Raw genomic sequence first — 20,443 nt, forward strand, 5'->3', positions numbered from 1 at the left:
AACTATTTGCTATCAGGTATTTGTGATGACGAAGAATTATTCCCCTTGGATCCTGGATGAAAGCAACATTAAAACATTGGCTCTGTAGCTGGGAACTAGGCTATGAATCATACAGGATTCTTATTTTAGTGCCTCACTTATAAAGGCAACATGGAACTTGTCTAACAGACATCTTGCCACTGGTAGCTCGTTACTGGTGGATGAGGACAGATGACCCTGTAACTGGGAACACTGTCAGAAACAAGGACAAAGGAGGTGCATTGTCTGACTAAATGATACCTGTGGCTTACAACTGTGAGAGACAACCAATCAGTCTCAATAAAAATTCCAGCTCAACTGGATTTTATATATATAAGAAGAAAAGGAAAAACAGAAACTAATTTGCTAGATAATTATGATATATTCATGCTCACATCATTATTTATCACAAACTTCTTTTAATGATCACATAAAAATGTATCTATACTGGTTTCAGAGAGAAAAACTATATTTCAAAGAAATTGTACCCATCAAAGGTGAGAAGATGTTTTGTATAGCTAGATAATAGCAGGCTTCAAATTAAAATCCAAGTTTCCTGACTTTCTGTAGGCTGATTATTGTTGTTTTAATGATACCCTCAATGCCACTTCACAAATAAGTAACAAAGGCAAAGAGTTATTATGACTGAAACATGAGAAAATATGTAATAGCTTAATCAAATACTCATTTTGAAGACCAACTCAGTGTGGCACTGAAAGCTGTTACCAAACCAGAAGGAGCCAGGATAAGCCCCTTGGATCCCAACACTATCTGGCCCATGCTTTCCTCTTTGGACACAGCTCAAGAGACTAAGCTTCTTGGTCTGTGGAGTATGTCGAATGTTTCTACAGTGGCGTATGTGTAGGGTGGGGTTTCAACTTCTTTATATTTCAGTTGTGATGGCACAGGACTTCACACAGGTTTCAACACATCTGCCTTTTGACAGGAAGTAGATGAAAACCCAAGGCCATTGTTAATCAAAGAATAGCTCAACCAGAAATTATATCTGAACATTGTAAATAGAAGTTTCCAGTTGGTGGCTGTGACCTTGCTCCTCGCGGTGATCACATTCAAAAATAACACTTACTTGTCGGTTCTAAGAAACCATGCCACCCCGTGTCATTATGTATTGACTACTTACAGGTCTAGTTTGACTTTTTAATTTTAAAAAGCATGCTTTATGTAGCCCTTGCTAGTCATGAACTTAGCTATTCTCTGGCCTCAGACTCCTGAGTTCTGAGATTTCAGAGGGGTGCTGTCATGCCAGGTATCTTTTTTGGTTCTGTGTTTTTAAAGAAATCCATTCCACTGACACTCCACATTGCTTACGATGGCCTGATCAACTGTAAATGTACTTTGTGTATCTTTCATTGAATCATTTTGATCTAAGAAATTAAATACAACATTTTAAAGAGGTTTTAAAGGTTATAATGAAGATCAAAGTATATACCTATGATATCTTAAAAGCTATGATCTCTTAAAAGCTAGATTTAAGACATCATAAAGATTTAGCTTAGTAAAATCATAAGTAGTAACATGTGTTAATCCAAACTCCCTTTGAGGATACTTCATCTTTCAAGCCATAAAATTCCCATCAAACAAACCAACAAGTTCAATAATTAGTCCGGCAGATTTTCATGATGGGGGGGGGGTGGAGGAAAGAACATTTTCTTAATTCAAAATTGTCCAAAATTTCAGTCTTGTATTTATAACCAATATTCTTGGCTCTACTACTGTAAGGTCATATTGTTAGACAGTTCATCCATCTCTTTCCTGTTCAAAACTACCCTGTGAAGTGGATATCCTCAATTGAACTTTCTTTGGGAAACAACTGAGACTCAAGAGAGCTTGAGTGACTTGCCCGATGTGACAGAGCTAGTCAGTGGCCATCGACCTTCGTTATCGTGGCCCTATAAGTTATATTTTGTGAGTGTGCCACATGCTGTTACTAGGTACATAATTTTCTAAGATTAAGGTAGGAGAGGTCAAGAACAAGAGAATGACAAAACAAATAGTATAAGATGAATATGTTAGAAAAAATAAAAATGGTGATATGGCTAACATACATGTTATGAAAAGTTTATGTCTGTGGTGTGAAGGTTGATATTGACTGCAAACTTGGATGAGACACAGAAACTAGGAAGCAGGCTCCTGGAGAATACCTGTGAATGATTGTCTAGGTTAACTGAGGTGGGAAGACCCAGCATTCCTTGGGCTGGGGTCCCAGCAGCATAAAAAGTAAAAAGCTGGCTAAGAACCAGCAATCGCTGCTCTCAGCTGCCTGACTGAAGAGAGGGTGGGACCAGCTGTTTACACTCCTCTTAAATGCTTTCCCAGCCTGTACTCCCAAAACAGGAGCCAAAATCCACCCTCTCTCAAGCAGGTTTTGTTGGGTATTTTGTTGAAGTAGTGAGACAAATCGCTACTGCTAATGCATGAGTACAGTAAAGTCCCTATTATAAAACACAACAGCATCCTTCCTCTGACTTAGAAATCTCCAAAACTACCAGAGCTCACACTTAAATACTTGGGATAAGCACAGGCAATTTAAGCTCACTTTGCTATGAGAGGCAGTGAGCTGTCTGGCAATAAAGACACTTATTACACAAGGCTGGTACCCGAGTTCAGTCTTCAGAAGTCATGTAAAATGGATGCAGAGAACTGACTCCACAAGCTTGTCATGTGACCTTCATATGTGTGCTGAGGCATGCTCATCCCCACACAAATATCATAAACAAACACACACACTAATAATAAACAAAGAAGTAAGTAATGAAGACACTATAAAACTCATCAGAAAAAGGACTGAAAATAATTGCTTCCATTGGGGTTTGCAAATGATCAGCTGTATTGAACTGAGGTCGTGCAATTAGGTCTAACCATCCCCCAGAGCTTTCATCAATACATCAGCTGTGCAAGACAGAATAACACCCCGTACCCCAGAAAGTCAGCAGCCCACCAGTGACTCAGACATCAGCAGATGGGAGTAGCTAATCTTACTTGCTTGGCTAGTGATATATGCCCGATTACAGTTACCTTAATGATTAAGAGGTCTAATTGTTTCAGGTAATTATATTGAGCCTCTAATAGATACATTGCCAACATTATCTTTGTCATAATTACTAAGCAAACATCCCTTTTAGAAATAAGTATGTTGAGCTTACTCTTAAAAGGATCTAGTAAATTGGGTTTTAATACCTTTAATACCTGTGACTCTATTATTGAAGCATTACTGCTAGGAATGTTATTAATATTTTACAGGAAATTAAAGGAAGAACTATCTTATCCTCAACGGCTAGAGCATTGTGTTGCTTCTGACTCCACCATCCCATCCATTCCTCTCCAGACACTCAAGGTCTACAACGTTAACTCAATCTTATTGTCACTCCCCTCTTCCCATCCAATAATCAATTAGACCAATGTTCCAACTATGCAGACTTTCTCATTTCTAGCCATTGTGTGTGTGTGTGTGTGTGTGTGTGTGAGAGAGAGAGAGAGAGAGAGAGAGAGAGAGAGAGAGAGAGAGAGAACACAGAAACAGAAACAGAGAAATGGGGGGAAGGGAGGTGGGGTACCTACGTTCATATGTAGGTACACCCAGCCAATGGAGCCCAAATGTCTATGCCAGAAATGTCTATGTCAGATGTCTTCCTCATTCACCTTTCATTTTAATTTTTGAGACAGATTCTCTCATCGAACCTGGAGCTCATTAACTCAACAAGGTTGGTTGTCCAATGAACTACGAGGACCTTCATGTTTCTGCTCCTGCCACTGCACCCCCAGCCTAGCAGTTGGGATAACAGATGCATGCCCCTCGACCTGGCATTTGCATGGAGGAGATTTAAACTTAGGTAACCATGCTTGCATAATAAGCATGTTGTCAGTTGAACTATCTTTTAAATCCCCTCATATATTCCTTATCTGCATCTACAGAAACATTTTTAGAATAAAGTTTCATCATTTTGTTTTCCTTCATCAAATATTCACCAAACTCATTAATAAGAGATATCAAAGCCAGTGCCTACCTCAAACATGGGGAATGTTGTTCATTATTACATAGTAATTATTGTCAATAGAACAGAAGTTTAGTACCTTCTGTAGAATTTAGGTTTAGAAAATTGCTTGTATTATGTTTTGTTTTATTGTCAGCTCCTTAGAGAAACAATTTGGAGTAGGCAACCATACTGTATTTTTTTCCAGGTTACTGTATGTCACAGTCTGAAATCATTTGTCTAAGGAAGTAGTTTTCTTATAAAGAATTCAACTACTGTTTTTCAGCTTTCTCATGATGCAAAAATACTGAGCTATAGTTCTAAGGACAACGAAGAAATTCCAGACTCTTGCTGCCATGCAGAAAACGATTCAAATTAAATCCGAAACAATTTTCTTGATAGAAAGCAGGTTGTACTATGTATGGGAAAAGAATTACAGGAAGAATGTCAAACTAATTTAGGATCAAGAAAACGGAACAGATGCCCACAATGAAGTCATTACTATGCCATATAACAGCAGTATGCCTGCATTGATAGGCATGTGAATAATTGCACAGCTATCAGGAATATGTGGGGCATAATCTTATCAGACTCATTCAAAGAATTACACAACAGCTGGAATTCTATTAAAGGAAGCTATGTATTTGTGTGTTTGCCAACAATTCACGGGTCCAGAATTAGTTCCTTCTGCAGTTTTTGTCCACTAAAGGGTGAACCAAAAAGACTCATTGTGAAATCCACTCTAAAATAATTTCTCACACAACCATTAAGATATATTTCCATAAGAATCTTACTGAAAGCCAATCAAATGGACTACTTGGCAAAGCTGTAGAATTGTAAATGCTTTTGGTTTGAAACAGATGTGTTGGGTTTTCACTATTAACTTCCAAGTTGTTACCAATGTTCTGATAAGTTATGGGGGTGGGCTGGAATAGTTTAGAAGAATTACTGGATTAAATGTTTATTTTATAATTCAAGTTTCATGAATAGTTCCTGTGTGCCTCATCATAACTAATTAAAAACTGGAATGGGTAACTGATGGGACATAAATTCGAGCTTGTGGCAGCTGAATTATGAAAGTAGTCACCACAGTCAATCACCGCTTACGGAATTATGTCTTCCAGAGCTTCACAAAACCATAGCAGACAAGGAAGAACCAGCCTGGGATCTGCAGGTGTCAAACTTTCTAGCTGCTGTGGTCCAAGCAGCTTTCTAGAAAAAGAAGGTTTGCTCAGAGTCTTAAGGCAAGAACAATAGAGTGGGAAAAGAAGGTGACTTTAATATATGCACAGGTCATTACTATTCCGCCTACACAAAATCCAAAGGAAAAATCATTGCCTTCCTGTTTATAATGTTTAAGCCAATACAATGATTTTCTTAAATGTCTTTAGATATGTAGATTCCAAACAGATGAGTAACTATCAAGATTCCACTCTAAGAAGGGACAATGAACACAATTTAATTTTTGGTTTATCTGATTGTGGGGGGTTTATCATATAGTGAAATTTCCACTGTTAATAATCTTTAAGACCTCATTTTATTAATAGTCACAAAGAAAAGGTATAAAAATCCTACTTCAAAATAAATTCCCATTGAAATAAATAAGTAGAGTCTTGAAACACAATATGAACTAATTTCCTGCAGCCAAGGAACAATGGGGAATTTACTACTAGTGATTGCAGGAGGATAACAAAATAACAAGAGTCTTTGGCTGCTGCATATTTATGTAAGGGAAAATGCTATGGTAGGAGCTATGACCTTGACAGGAGGTCTCTGTTTACTCTTCAGATGTGCTAACTTTCCAGCTCTCCAGCCTTCAATAGTTCACGGTGGCACTGTGGTCTCTTCAGTGGAGCCGGGCTGACAGAGCTGTTGAGGGGAAGGATTACAAGACAAGAAGCTTTGCAAGCCCTAAAACCGACAGCAAGAGACAATCCTAGGAGAGCTTTTAAATTCACCTTTGAACGTAGGCATTTTTCTTTGTAAACTATCTTGCTTGTATCTTGTCCTTTATGTCCTAAATGTACTTCAAACTCTAGTCTTCGTGTGCTCCTTATTCCGCAGCTGTTTCTATAAAGAGTGCAGCTGGCATTCACTTTGAATCAATGGCTTCGACTGTGGACCCAGACTGAAAGTATTTCCAGCCAGCTCTAGGCTCCAGGGCCTTTTCTGGGCTGAGTGAAACAGGAACTCTGGGATCGTTACCAAGTGAAATTACCTGAGGTAGAGTCTGAGATGAGCCACTTTAGCCCCGCCATTTGTGCGGTTCTCCTTCACTGAAATGTGATGGTCACAGGGTCGCTGGCGTTATTTCTTGAAAACCCTTAATCACCAAGGGTAATGGTTAGAGTTGATAATGGAGAAAGAACAGATAGTCTCAGTGTGCATTAGGAAGCACAGCCAGCCCCAGCCTGTCCCTCCTGGACCTGACGTCAGTGTGCATACTGAAATTTATTTTCAGTAGCAATTGCTATGTGGAAAATGATCAGACTTCTTATATTCTTCCAACACCCAAAATGGAAAAGAAAATAAAGTAGAATATTAAGCATAATTGAACATATTTATTTTTTCCTCCTTTTTTGTTTTTTTCTTTAAAATGTCTCAGCTTTAACATAATTGTCAACAATTTATGTAACAAAGATTCTATAGACTAGGGAAGAAATGACTGACTCATTTAATAGTCAAAATTAGGACGACGTGCAGGTGCTGATGGAATACATCAGCTTCTCATGAGCAGTTCCTGTGTGCCTTATCATAGCTAATTAAAAGCCAGGACAGTAATTGATGGGACATAAATTAGAGCTTGTGGCAGCTGAATTATGAAAGTAGTCGCCACAGTCAATCACTGATTATGTAATTATGTCTTCCAGAGCCCCACGGAGCACAAGGAAGGAGCCGAGGAAATGTAGAGTTACTTTGAAGCTTCTCATTGATTCCAGCTTTGAAGCCAGAGGCATGACTACCGTTGTGTGTGCGTCAAGGAAGTGAAAGACTGAGGATCACTTTTAGAAGGCCTGAACTTTCTATATATTGTTATAATTATGTTCACCAATCAAGAAAATGGGAATGTGAGAACCACAAAAATGAGATACCTAATTCTAAAATAGTACTGATACACAAAGAATACGACTTATTTTTAAATTCTCTTTTTACATTTTTCCGTCACTGTGTATGTGGTATATGTGGGGTTTTGGAATATGCATGTGTGGTGCATATTTATGCTGGCACAGTAGCCTCGGCATGATGTGCATAGGCCAAAAGAAGATGTCAGATGTCCTACCTGCCATGCATACTCTGATTTGTTCCCTTGGTTTGGGGACACAGTCCTGAAATCTCAGCACTTGTGAACCTGACCCTAGAGTTAGGCTGGCAACCAGCAAGCCCCAAGGATCCTTCTGTCCCCAACTCTCACAGTGCTGGGGTTGCAGAAGCATGCAAACCTACACCTGGTTTTGCATGGGGATGCTGAAGATTCATTGAGTAAATAGTTGGTAGCATGAGTAACTGAGTTTGGATCCCCAGAACCCCACATAAAACCATAATTCTTGGAGGGTAGGAGGTAGACCTCCCTTGGGCTCAGTGGCCCATCTAATAAACGGGTGAACTTCAGCTCTTGAGAGCCTGACTCAAACAATATGGTGGAAAGTGAATGACAAAAACACCTATATTACTGAGGGTAATTATTTTAAAACTGGGTTTCATTTTAACTGTCTGAATTCTTCTCTTTATGTAGTCAATACATATATATACATATATATACATACATACAGAGATACAGTCTTCTCGTTTATTTTTGAGACTTTATTTTCATTACAGCATTTCTCTCTTCTCTTTCCTTTCTCCAAGCCCTCACATATACAAGCAAGGCAATACACATTCATATGTGGAGAATAAGATTCTAAAAACTACTTCCCATAGTCATAAGAAATTGCTATCAGAGAATAGAGAAAATAGAAATTGCTAATTTCCTGTTTTATCTCCAACTGTAATTTCTTTTAGTATTATTCCTAAGTCTTTTGTAATCATACTAAATCATATTTTCAATACATTGCCCTTGGAGGATTTGGGCAATTTCATTTCAAGATAACATTGTTCATCCCTCATTGTTCCTGATTCAACTTATTGTGAATAATATAAAGTCTCATACAGCTATGTAAATGATATGGAGAAAGCTTTCAGATATAGATATAGCATTCTAGAGTATGCTGAGATCCCCTGAATGGTAGGGAAGATCTGGAGGGACAATGCATAGACTGGAAGGAATCGGTGAAGTCATCACACTTTGGACACAAGCTTTGGGACTGGATTTCACTGGTCACTTCCTGAGCCCTTGCAGAATACTTCTCCAAGATCTCAAAAGAACGTGTGTTGCTAGACTATTTGTGTCCCTGGAGCAATAGCAGCAACTTTAGTACAAGATTGACTATAAAGGAAGGCAACTTCTAGTGACTCTAACATTTGTTTTTGTTTCAGTTCCCTTGTAGGTTGGTCTAATTTAAAAGACTTGAAAGGATTTTATATTCTTGAGGTAAACTACAGTTCTAATCTCAACCTAAAATAAAGTAAAGTAAAAAATAAAATTCTTCAGTTTTAGCTCCTGGTATTTTCTGTTGCTAAACTGTGGCTGGAGTTTCTTCGTTCGCCTATCTAAAATTCCTATGTAGAAACAGATGAAAAGTTAGAAAAATCTCAAGCCTTGAAGGCTCGTTTCTGAGCAATCTCCTCACAAAGATGTTGAAAGTCATACTTTTCAGTAAACTTCCCAGCTTGGCTAGATCCCAACCTCATGTCAACCCCCCAGACCCTGTCACCATCATAGGTCCACTAGTTCTGTAATTTGGTGAACGTGACCATCAACTTGAAGCAATTTAAATGATCTATTAGCAATTTACATCTTAAGTCTTCCAACCAAAAAAAGCCCAGGACCAGGTTTCGGCTCAGAATTCTACAAGATTTCCAAAGAAGAACTAATACCAATACTCCTCAAAATTGTTCCACAAAATTGAAACAGAAGGAACATTGCCAAACTCTTTTTATGAGGCTACAATTACCCTGATACCCAAACCACATAAAGACATTACTAAGAAAGAGAATTACAGACCAATCTCATTCATGAACATTGATGCAAAAGTACTAAATAAAATACTGGCAAATTGAATCCAAGAACACATCAGAACCATCATCCAACATGATCATGTCGGTTTCATTCCAGAGAGTCAGGGATGGTTCAACATACAAAAATCTGTCAACGTAAACTTGAACCTGAATGTGAACTTTTAAATATACTGGAACTTGACAATGGTGTCATTCATGCCTATAACTAGACAAACACAAAAATGGCTGTCTATTTTTAAATAAATAGACTCACGCCAGCATTTCTTTAAATGGCCATCTGCAATACTTAGTAAAATACGATCGTATTGAAGAAAGTTAAGTGTTTTGAAGCTTCCTTCCTAGAAAGATGAGTAGGTTCCTTGTAGTAACCCAGCAAGCTAGCTTCCCTCGGAGATTCATACTCTATTTCAGCCTTTGCTCCTACCTCTGCCCACTTGCATCATCAAAGTAATGGTTACTATGAGCTGAACACTTCTTCTGAGAACCATAGACTATTTGCAACTTAAAAACCCGGTCCTAAGAAGTTCCGCTGGTAGACATTCCTGTACCAAGGTGAAATATATTGCAGTTTTTGCATGCATGCATTCTTTGGCCCTGTACTGCCTCCTTCACTTTCAAAATACGTAATGTCAAATTGTGATAATGTCTCATGTAAGTTTCCCCATGAGCATATGATGGGGGACATGTCTATTTTTCCACCTAGAGAGTAATGTGTTCTCTAAAATGTGGAAATGGTTTGTAGCAAATTTGAGGATTTTCAGAGGGCATGCAAATTTACTAGCTTATCAGCATTTAACATCTACTCTATAAGTGATTTAGAATGAACAATAAAGGTTAGTTTCAGCCTCATCTTTAAACATTTAAAATTAGAAGACTAAATGAAATCAAACATATGCTTACCAGAAAAATGGATATAACATAAAAATGCTTCTATTCCATAGCCAGAATTTATTTTATCACAGTTTCAGCAATTTTGGCTTTTATTCTTGTAACTATTTTTTTCCACCCAAACACACTCGCCTGTTTTCTAGACTACATGTCCTTGGAGGATTTGGGACTAGAGACTGACTGATGAATATTTACTGAATTCAGTATATAGTATAAGTTCATAAAAGTTCCATAGTGGGTGGGAGGAAGGCGTTAAAATAACATGACAAATAATAGACCCAATTGGACAGGTGAACTTTTGAAATGTAAGTAAGTCTTGTCCTGCAGTTTAAATAAAAAAAACTGGTAAAAATGATGGAGAATTATTTATACAATTGAGTCAGTCAGGCTGGAGAAATGGTTCAGTGGTGAAGAGCACTGAGCGCTTTTCTAGAGGATCTGGGTTCAGTTCTGAACATTCACATGACAGCTCACAACAGTCTGCAATTCCAAGATCTGACATCATCACACGGACATACATGCAGGGAAAACACCCATCATATAAAATAAAAATAGAGTAATAAAAAGAATATATTAAAGAAGATGGAGTTTGGTATACTCTTTGGCTACATCATGAGTTTGAGGACAGTCTGGGCTATTTGTGATCCAGTCTCAAAAGGAAAGGAATGAGTCGGTCTAGACTAATTCTTAAAACGTTGGCTTAGAGGAATCACTTTAAGGAATCAAAGAAAAAACGCTGCCACACTATAGGCAGTGGATGATATGTGAAAGGAAGTCAGAACAAATGGAATTGAATTACAACCAGCCAGCAGAGGATTGCAGAGATGTCTCTAAAGAGCTTTTTATAATTAACACTTGATTCCCTTTCTTCATTCTATTAAAGTACATAGTTCATTTAGGGTCAAACAAAAATTTGCTAGAAATATGATTATTGCTTCTAACCATTTTGATATTTTTATAGACAACAGTAGACAGCTTATTTAAAAAACAGTTCTTAAGAACTCAAATTCTATTCTGTGCGACTTGTATTTGCCAACAAAGACACACGCAGTTGAGGCAGTACTGCAATATGACGTAGATAACAATTCTACAGCTGTGTACATGTCTGGTAGAATTTGAGGCAATGGACTTTTCTTCCACAGGAGACACTATGGCTGCCTAAGAGGACTCATAACCGCAGTTATTCTTTACTAACGACCACGACAACTCAAGCTTCCTCAGCAGTGACCGGTGAAGGGGCACTGGAAATCTGGCAAAGCTGAAACCCAAGCCAGGTCTACTCCAAGGTCGGGCATCTCTGTGACATGTAGTCTCTTTTACAGGTGTTTCATCTGCTTCAAGCCGCAAGCAGAAAAACAGACCAGAACAGAGATATCAATCCAGCCAATAGTGTTCCTATCATATTTCACTAATTATATTTTAAACTCCCTGTAAAAGATAAATGTGTGTGCTATTCAAAATCAGTAAAAACCAGCATTCTGTCAAAATAAAGTTGAAATATTTCTTTTTATTACCTATAACTTCATTTTATTTGTGTTTGAGTATTATATTCATCTGAACACTTACACTGTAATACAGCCTGGCATTACTAGGAGTCAGAATGTGCCTTTGACTCAGCCTTTCCATTTGAGTGCACAATTTGGCTCTGCAGGCTGCATAGTGACGAAAATGGAAGTCAATCAACTGCATGCCGGATGATCCTTAAATCAACTTACATCATTTGTCTTTAAATCTTTCCACATGCTGTGACACCCAGTAGTGCATAAAAATAAATGCTGAAGAAAAGAAAAACATGGACTTTTCTGACATTTCCTTAGGAATTAGCATCAGATAACTCTTGAGCGGTCTTCAAACATTGGATTTGGGCTCTTCGCTGGAGTCAATAGTGATATAGCAAAGTAATTTCTGAGCAATCAGTGGAGATTATGGATCAGGATAAAATCGCATTGCCGAAGAAGGTAAGAAAATTTAGAACGAAAGCTACCATGTATGCTTTGGAGATAACTGTGTTTGAACACAGTCGGCGTGAGGTCCTTGGAGATGAATGTCACCTCTGAATCTGATATTAGATCTTACTCAAGTAGCTAAGTTCCTAGGAAAACCCTCATTGCCTTACTGGGGCACCCAGTCATGGTGTTGTCTTTTGACTACACCGTCATTCATTTTCAATACAACAGCAGGATTGCCATGAAAAGGTTCATTCGTGTGACTCGTAACACAGAAAATAACTACATACTTTCAGTTGATGCTGTGAAGCTTTTCGTTCATTCTGAACACGGAGGCTCATGAGAAATCATCCCAAATTCCTAGGAGTCCTTTGTGTTTGGATGACAGCATGTTTTCTAGATAAGGATTTTATGTATGGAGCTTTTCAGAGTCTCAGTATAGAAACAACCTAAATGCCCCTCGACTGAAGAATGGATAAGGAAAATATGGTACATTTACCCAGTGGAGTACTACATAGCAGAAAAAAATAATGACATCTTGAATTTTGCAGGCAAATGGATGGAGCTAGAAAATATCATTTTGAGTGAGGTAACCCAGACCCAGAAAGAAAATTATCATATTACTCACTCATAAGTGGTTTTTAAACATAAAGCAAAGAAAAACTAGCCTACAGTTCACAATCCCAGAGAACCTAGACAACAATGAGGACACTAAGAGCAACTTACATAGATCTAATCTACATGGGAAGTAGAAAAGACAAGATCTGAGTAAATTGGGAGCATGGGGACCATAGGAGAGGGTTGAAAGGGAGGGGAGAGGCAGGGAGGGGAGCAGAGGAAAAGGTAGAGCTCAATAAAAATCAATAATAATAATAATCTCATTACGTAACTTAGTTTCAGAGCCATAAAACGTGTGTCCTGGTTGCAAGCCACCTTCCATGGTATAGAGAGTGCCACTGGCTTTCCTTGCAGCTTGCAGATCTCTCAACTTACCCTCAAGATTGAAAGGAGCTGATGTGATCGTGAATACGGCAGCTCAAGAGTTTCATATTAACTAATGTTTAGGACCTCAAGGCAGATGATGATATCTTTTCATGTTAATTCCTATTTCTAAAATTACTTGGGGGGTGTAAAACAGTCAAGAGAAATCCAAATTCCCTCAAATTTGACTTGGTAGTAAATTCAATAAATACCCTTCCAAATCATCCTACGCTGTACTTCCAGTCAGGGTTTTAGATGTAGAATAAGCTTGTGGAGTCTTGGGTCCTTACCTAAACCTGCACTTAGCTTCAGACTGTTTATAGTTCAATCATATTTAATAGGCCCCAAGCCCATTAAATATAATTGTAACCATCAGCCTGTGCTTAACAGTAAGTGGAAAAGAATGGATGCCACAGACCTTAATATTCATGAAGCCTGGTCTAACTGGCTTTTTACTGGAAGTCCATGTCCAGCTCTGGGCTCAAAATGCAGAGATTGAGGAGAATTTGGAAAGAGTTCACTAAAGCCCTTAGTGGTTGAGGGAAATGGATTTTGGATGTAGAAATAACAATAAGGAATTGTTTTATATATTTAAATAGGTGAAAGCAACTTGTATTGAAAAGAATAAGTGAAGATTTATTGTCAGTTAGAGAAATTACATCCAACTTTGGCATAAGAAACTATTTTTTTTAACCTCTAAAATTATTAGACTTGAATCTGAAATCCAGATATAATTGTGTAGTTTTCTCTGAGGTGCATAAAGTGGAGCCAGTCTCGGGGAGCTGAGATGATTTATGTTCTTCTGTAATGGGAGGTGAAGCTAGAAGCATTTTCTCGGTTTTTCTTTTCCTGACTCTCAAATTCTAATTCTGTGTATTAATCAGTTTTCTGTTACTGTGAGGAGAGATTCATTTTCATCCAGAGCTTTAACATGATTGCCCCGTCTTCTTGTTTTGAGCCTCTGTTAAAGTAAGACATCATAGTAAGGACTTGTCATTGTCCCTTACCCCGCTTCCTTCCAGGAGACCCCACTTTCAAAATATTCCACCGAATCTCAGTGGTGCCACAGGCTAATGGTCGAGATTTGAGTATGTTAGGCCATTAGGGACATTTAACATCCAAATCATAACATTCCCATAGCCAAAAATTTAAACAGTCTTATGTCTGTTTAAAGGCAGGAAATGTTCAAGAAAAATCCACATATGAGATGGAATAAATTTAAAAAGCCAGCTGTCAATCATTGCCGCGTTAAGATGCTTTGTGTGTGGATCCAGATAAGGCTGTAAGGACCGTACCAGCTGACCGCAGATTACAGAAGAGTAAAGGCTAAGTGCTTTTGCTGTGAGAGCAGCTAGTGAGACCCTAAGATACAACTTCAGAGAGACTGGTGAGCTTGAACAGAAGAGGAACAGAAACTACAGAAAGAGAAGCACTTTTTTCCAAACCGAGTTTCTGGCCTGAGATGACGGAAAGGCAACATTTGTCCTTGATGATTCCCTACGCCCAGATCTCATGCTTCTGGTATCTTGTTACTACCTCTTGACTGGTCAGATCTTTCTGAAGGCAAACACTTTGGATTCTTCCTTTTCTACAATAAAGACACATTTACTATGAGCCTGTCTTATTCATGAGATTTTTGAATTATTTGCTGATCAATGTCAAAGGGTAATATAGCCTTAATAGCTATGTGCTTATTTCATGGAGTTTCTACTGGAGGCAAGTCTAGCCTTAATAGCTGTGTGCCTATTTCATGGAGTTTCTACTGGGGGCAAGTCTAGCCTTAATAGCTGTGTGCCTATTTCATGGAGTTTCTACTGGGGGCAAGTCTAGCCTTAATAGCTGTGTGCCTATTTCATGGAGTTTCTACTGGGGGCAAGTCTAGCCTTAATAGCTGTGTGCCTATTTCATGGAGTTTCTACTGGGGGCAAGTCTAGCCTTAATAGCTGTGTGCCTATTTCATGGAGTTTCTACTGGGGGCAAGTCTAGCCTTAATAGCTGTGTGCCTATTTCATGGAGTTTCTACTGGGGGCAAGTCTAGCCTTAATAGCTGTGTGCCTATTTCATGGAGTTTCTACTGGGGGCAAGTCTAGCTTATTTGTTAGGGAAGAACTGAAGGTATAGTGTGCTGCCCTGGCGGTTAGAACATCACATGCAAAGCAGGGAGCAAAGGCAACAACTGGGCCGACGCCCAGTTAAAATATCATACTCTCTACTCCTCCGTTCTGATGAAGGTCGGTATGAAGAACGAATATGTATGCGGAAATCTAAAATTAAGCTATTTTTTTAAATACTCTTCATAAGTTACTAATTGTGCTAATACCTAAAATGGTAAATAATAATAGCAAGAGAAAACTTTGCCTTTTATTTAATTTTGGTTGCAAGTCAATAATGTCACATTGTTAAAAGTTTTGTACTGGTCTTAAAGGCAACTTTTTCTTACTATAACCCAGGTTGGCCAGGTACACATTACATAGCTAAAGACAGCAGTGAATTGAGGCAATCCTATCTCAGCCACTTAAGTGCTAGGATTTCCACACCCAGATAAGATAGCTATAGATAATAAAGAATTTAACTTTCTTTGCTTTATTTATTTACCATAAGGAAACCTTTTAAGAGATTTGAATCTTAAGCAGTACTAACGGTATATGATCTATGACTCTCCAATGATTTCATGGGCTGCTTCAGTAAATTGAGAATGGTTAAGTCCCTCCCCCGATCGCCAGTATTTAAAGTTGAACCATTCCTTGTTTGCTAAAGATCACTGCGCTTGAGGGCCAGAGAAGCTGCTGCTTTGCTAGGGAAATGCTTTGCAAGTAGCCAGATATGTGTAACTGAGAATTGTTGCATAAGACAGAAATTCTCAGGGAAGATGTGAGCATTAAACTTGTGTGCTTGTTGTAATGAATCTTAAGTATGCATACAAACTATAAGTTCTAGAATAGATGAGTTAACAGTGATCCTTAATATTTGTTTTGCAGTTTTTAATGTACATCCATGTTAAGTCATCTGTCCATTAATAAAGCTTGTGGTGTAGAAAAATGGGCATTATCATATCTGTCTGATACATGATAAAATAAAGCTTGGATATGTCCTTACCCAATTTTATAAAACTAATAAAGACCAGTAGTCAAGTTTGCTTGCATTTGATCATCTGTCTGGGGAATCTGACTTCAAGTTCTTTCCTCAGTACATACAGATATTGGATTATATCATTTCTACTAGGAAAAGTCTTACATCTAGGGCTTTTGCTGCAGAATCTATCACCCACTCCATTCACATACACGCTGATGTCAGTACTACACACAGCCAGGCTTTCCACAAAGAAGGATGAAGATACAGGTAGATAATGTCCCCAAGATGACACAGCTCCGTGTTAGTATCTGCTCACAGCTAGTTTCTCTCCATTGGCACTCACAACCACAAAGAGGGCAAGGTCAACAAGGGAGATAGGGAATTGCTGGTTGGAACGTCTCCTAAGAGCAAGCTTACTGGGTCAGAACAAAGTCCTCCCCTGAGATAACAAATACCGTTCTTCATCTGCTGAAGTAAGCACTCCAGACTAAGTCACATAAATGCTGGTCTTGCCCTCTTGTAGGAACTGAACGAGTCTGTTCTGTGCAAGGGAAAGCCAATGCTCACGGCAAATGTCAGGCTAGAGGGAAAGCGTAAGCTCTGGGGTCAGAACTGCCTGAGTTTGTCTTTGAGGCTTGCCATTTCTAGTGGAAAAATGTTACAAAAGCAACTTCACCTCTCTCACATCTCCTATTATGTAAAATGCTTCCTAGCTAGCGTTCAAGACTTATCAGTTGCTGTGCGGGGTTTTAAATGAGAGCTACAAAGGCCAGTAGCATGACCTTACTATGTATAGATGGTAAGAACAGCTAAAGAACTCCGATAGCTAATCTAACCTACGAGCCAAGCTGGACATTATTCTGTTAGGAGGCAAATCCCAGGGTATTATGAAAATGTTCGCTTTATGAGTAAGGTATGGATTGAAAATTACGGTAATATCAATTAAACATTGAAAAGATTTAGTCATCGAATTTACAAACATGTAAATTTGTAAGCTATAAACATGCCCAGACACATCATTTGAACCTCTTATTCACCTCCATGTAAGTTACCACTCACTAACTGAGGTGATATATCTGAAGATGATTTTAAGACGCCGTGCATTCAGTGGCTAAGGACCGAATTAATAACGCTTTGTTCTCAGTGGAAACAACTTACTTGTTTCCGTTGAGCTGCTAATTTCCCTGGATGTAGGCACAATAATAAATATTCTAGGAGAATTTTTCTTTGCTTTTGTGTGTTTCTCTAATTAGGAAGATTCCAGAAAAGTCAAGGACTATTTTATTGTGCCATTCCCAGAACAAATCATTCAGGACTTATGAACAGACATACTTTCCAATATCCAAACTCACTTAGGCCTCCCTTGTTTACAGCAACAATCAAACAAATGAACAAGTGAACAACAACAACAACAAAAACCAATGTGATCTGCTGGGTTACAAATTAACGACGTTTCCCGGTCTGCTTCTATTTCCAGAGGAAAGTCACTCTGTGCGGTACGTGAACTTTCTGTTTGTGTAGCGCAGATCATAGCCCTTAATCAAAACTAATAATGCAGTTTTACTTTTTACAGGAAATGGAAACTAAAACCTCTACAAATGGATGCAAGCATCCAGAATGGCTCTCAAATGGGCAGTGCTGAAAACTGATCCGGCTGCTTGTCAATTGCATCATTCAGAGATGACATCAGCAGCAAGGCTGCAGCCAATGCTGGCATGTTACCCTTCCCGTACCACAAATAAAATCACACTCTGCAAAAATATAATCACCTCCAAGGCCGCAACTTGAACCTTGAAACCTAATTAAGCAACTTTTTATCAGCTCTATTGATAAGACCTGGATCAGGTTCCATATAAACTCGCAGCAACCAATGCTGATAAAACATGCTGTTACCAGTGTATCATTCTCGAGGAAAGGTAAGCTGATGATTGAGACAGTACTTTCGATATTTATTTCTGATTTTGTTTATGATCCCTTTTATCTAAGTGCAACCCTAAGCTGGAACTTATCACCAGGGCCATGCCCTTTGGTCCTCTTTAGACAGTCCTGTTCAATCTCATCAATAGTAAAGACATCGCGCCTCTTTACCTGGGGGATTATGTTCATTGAGTATCACAAGGGACGCTGGTGTGGGTCTTCTTTTCCTGATCTGTGAACAACAAAGGCACAGCTGATGTCAGTGTGAGAATCAGACCCTCCTCTTCATTGATTCTACAGCATGCAAGCCTACCTGCCCTCCTCTTTTCCCAGTGCACGTGAAGGAACTTCTAGAAAGAACACAGCATACACTCACTATATATTTTAGAGCATAGGAAGCAAGCTAGAACTGCCAGATATTACTAACACCTTTTTTGACCAAAAAGTTACATTTTCAAAGGAAAAAATAATAATAATAGTTGTATATCATAAAACTATGCGACGGAGGTTAATATATTGTAAAGTACAGAGGTGACTTACTATTTAAGTGACTGGTAAAGCCCCATGACAAGGGCAATAACATCATGATCCCTTGCTCTTATCTAAATGAGGCAAAAGAAACTCAGAAGCTTCGAATTTCTCTTACGTGCTATAATTAAATTGACAATGTAAGTTTTAGATTTCAATTTGTCTGATTAACTTTCTACTTTCTAACTTAATATTTAGATCAAATTGGCAGGTCAACCAAAAATAAGAATCTCATAAGAATGTGTGTTTTAATTCCCTTAGGCAGTGCTAATTGGAATCAGTGGGTTAGAAAGAATAAAAGGGAGAGAATACGAAAGCAAGAGGGCGTGTGAGTGGGTGTTAAAGAAAAGGGAGGGGAGAGCTGAGGTACATATGGCTAAGATATATCATATATTGTGTGATATTGTGGATAAATAAGTAAAAGTTACTAAAAAAGTGTAGAAGAAGAAAAGGGATTATACACACTCAATTGAAACTAAGATCGGGCAGATTTACCACCTTGTTATAAGAATCACAGGAACATAGTCTGACTCTCTTGCTTCAGAAGGTTGTCTTTATTCATGCAGTGTGAGCTCATCGCTAAATTCCCAGAATACTTGTCAGTAGGATAAAGGAGAAAGGATACAAATGGTGTTGTTCAAGATGGAAGCCATGTTGAGTTCAGTAAACAGATCTGGCCCAGGTTATGTGTATCTGGTCTGAATCTGGGTGGGTCTATTGTGGAGGCATCTTATAAAGTAAGACTCCCAGTACATATTGTAAGACTTTGTACCAACTATTTGGGAGAGGATTCAGGGGTCCTCTGGGTTCTAAGTGACTAATGAATTAGATTGGCATTCCCATTATTTTCTTTTCTCTCCCCACCAGTCTCCACACTTTGTTTCTTTGCCACTGAATATCTTTTAAGTGGGTCCATTGCACCCAGCATCTAAGTAAACATGAACATGATACAGTTAGAAACCAATGTCAGACATAAAAAAAGAACCTAAGAAAAAGTAATAGAGCATTTTTCATACCCATGGCTCATATATAACGCACAACTATGGCTAGGGATGCACAATAAAAACTCATAAAAATGCAGCCTACAATATTAAATTAGTCTAGGATTTACTACTTTAATTTCTAAATTACTTCTTATTTTCTAAGTAACAAAATAAAAGAGTGCTAATTTTGGCAATGTTTTCAAAGTTTCTCTAAATGTTGAAACTGTTACTGTAAGAAGAAAAGCCAGGAGGACATTGCTTCAGACCAGAATGTCTAACACATGGATGTTTATTTTATATAGAATGAAGTGATGCTAAAATCTTAGCCAGTCATTCCCCAGCACAACCCAAACACAAGTACAAAAGCAGACCCACTTCCTCTCTCTGAAAATCACAAAATCAGCAAATGCAGAAAGCAGAGCCCCTTTCCCCTAGTAAGAACGCATGCCCTTTCTGCCGGTCATCCTGGAACCTCTCTGGGTCCACTCCCCCTTACCTGTTCCGCTGCCTCTGGAGCGATCTGACTCTGGAATAAAGGCACAGCAAATTGTATCTTTTTGGGGCTGTTGGGCTCCATGTTAGTGATGAGAATAAGACAGAGCGGTGAAGCACTCACAAAGACAAACCCAAGTGGTGTCCGGAGTGTTCCTGAGGCACGCTTCACCTAGCCCCACACACGGTGCTTTGTAATAAATCTCTGTAATTCCAGCCTGCGCAAGTGAAGATGTCGAGGTTTGAGCAACTCCCTTCTTCAATATCCAGTGATGCCTGCCTTGCTTGATTCCCCCACCAATCTTCTGAATCCTCTCAACACAATTGGGAAAGGAAGAATAAGCTAATTGTGTCCCTGCTCACTAATACACATGCCAAGCTTTCACTCAGCGGCTAATTGAAATTGCAGTGCTAGCCTTGAAGGCCCCGCTGCCCTGGGATTTAAAAGAGAGGCTCTATCCACTGTACATTACTAACCGGCCGCTCAAAAGTGCAGCCTAAGCTCCCTGGA

General features: G+C 38.7%; 1 protein-coding gene across 2 annotated transcripts in view; it reads right to left on the reverse strand.

Moving 5' to 3' along the window:
- Ppp1r1c (protein phosphatase 1 regulatory inhibitor subunit 1C) overlaps window positions 1–20,134 on the reverse strand; it is a 96,421-nt gene extending 76,287 nt beyond the window's left edge. For both annotated transcript variants that reach the window (XM_075984386.1, XM_075984385.1), the window contains exons 1-2: window positions 19,937–20,134; window positions 18,101–18,161 (exon numbers count right to left, since the gene is read on the reverse strand). In XM_075984386.1, coding sequence (XP_075840501.1) covers window positions 18,101–18,161; window positions 19,937–20,017 — 142 coding nt within the window. In that variant the 5' untranslated portion in view covers window positions 20,018–20,134. The remainder of the gene's footprint in view (window positions 1–18,100; window positions 18,162–19,936) is intronic.
- Window positions 20,135–20,443: the final 309 nt, after the last annotated feature.

Source organism: Microtus pennsylvanicus, chromosome 9 (assembly GCF_037038515.1).
Source record: "Microtus pennsylvanicus isolate mMicPen1 chromosome 9, mMicPen1.hap1, whole genome shotgun sequence".
Lineage (NCBI taxonomy): Eukaryota > Metazoa > Chordata > Mammalia > Rodentia > Cricetidae > Microtus > Microtus pennsylvanicus.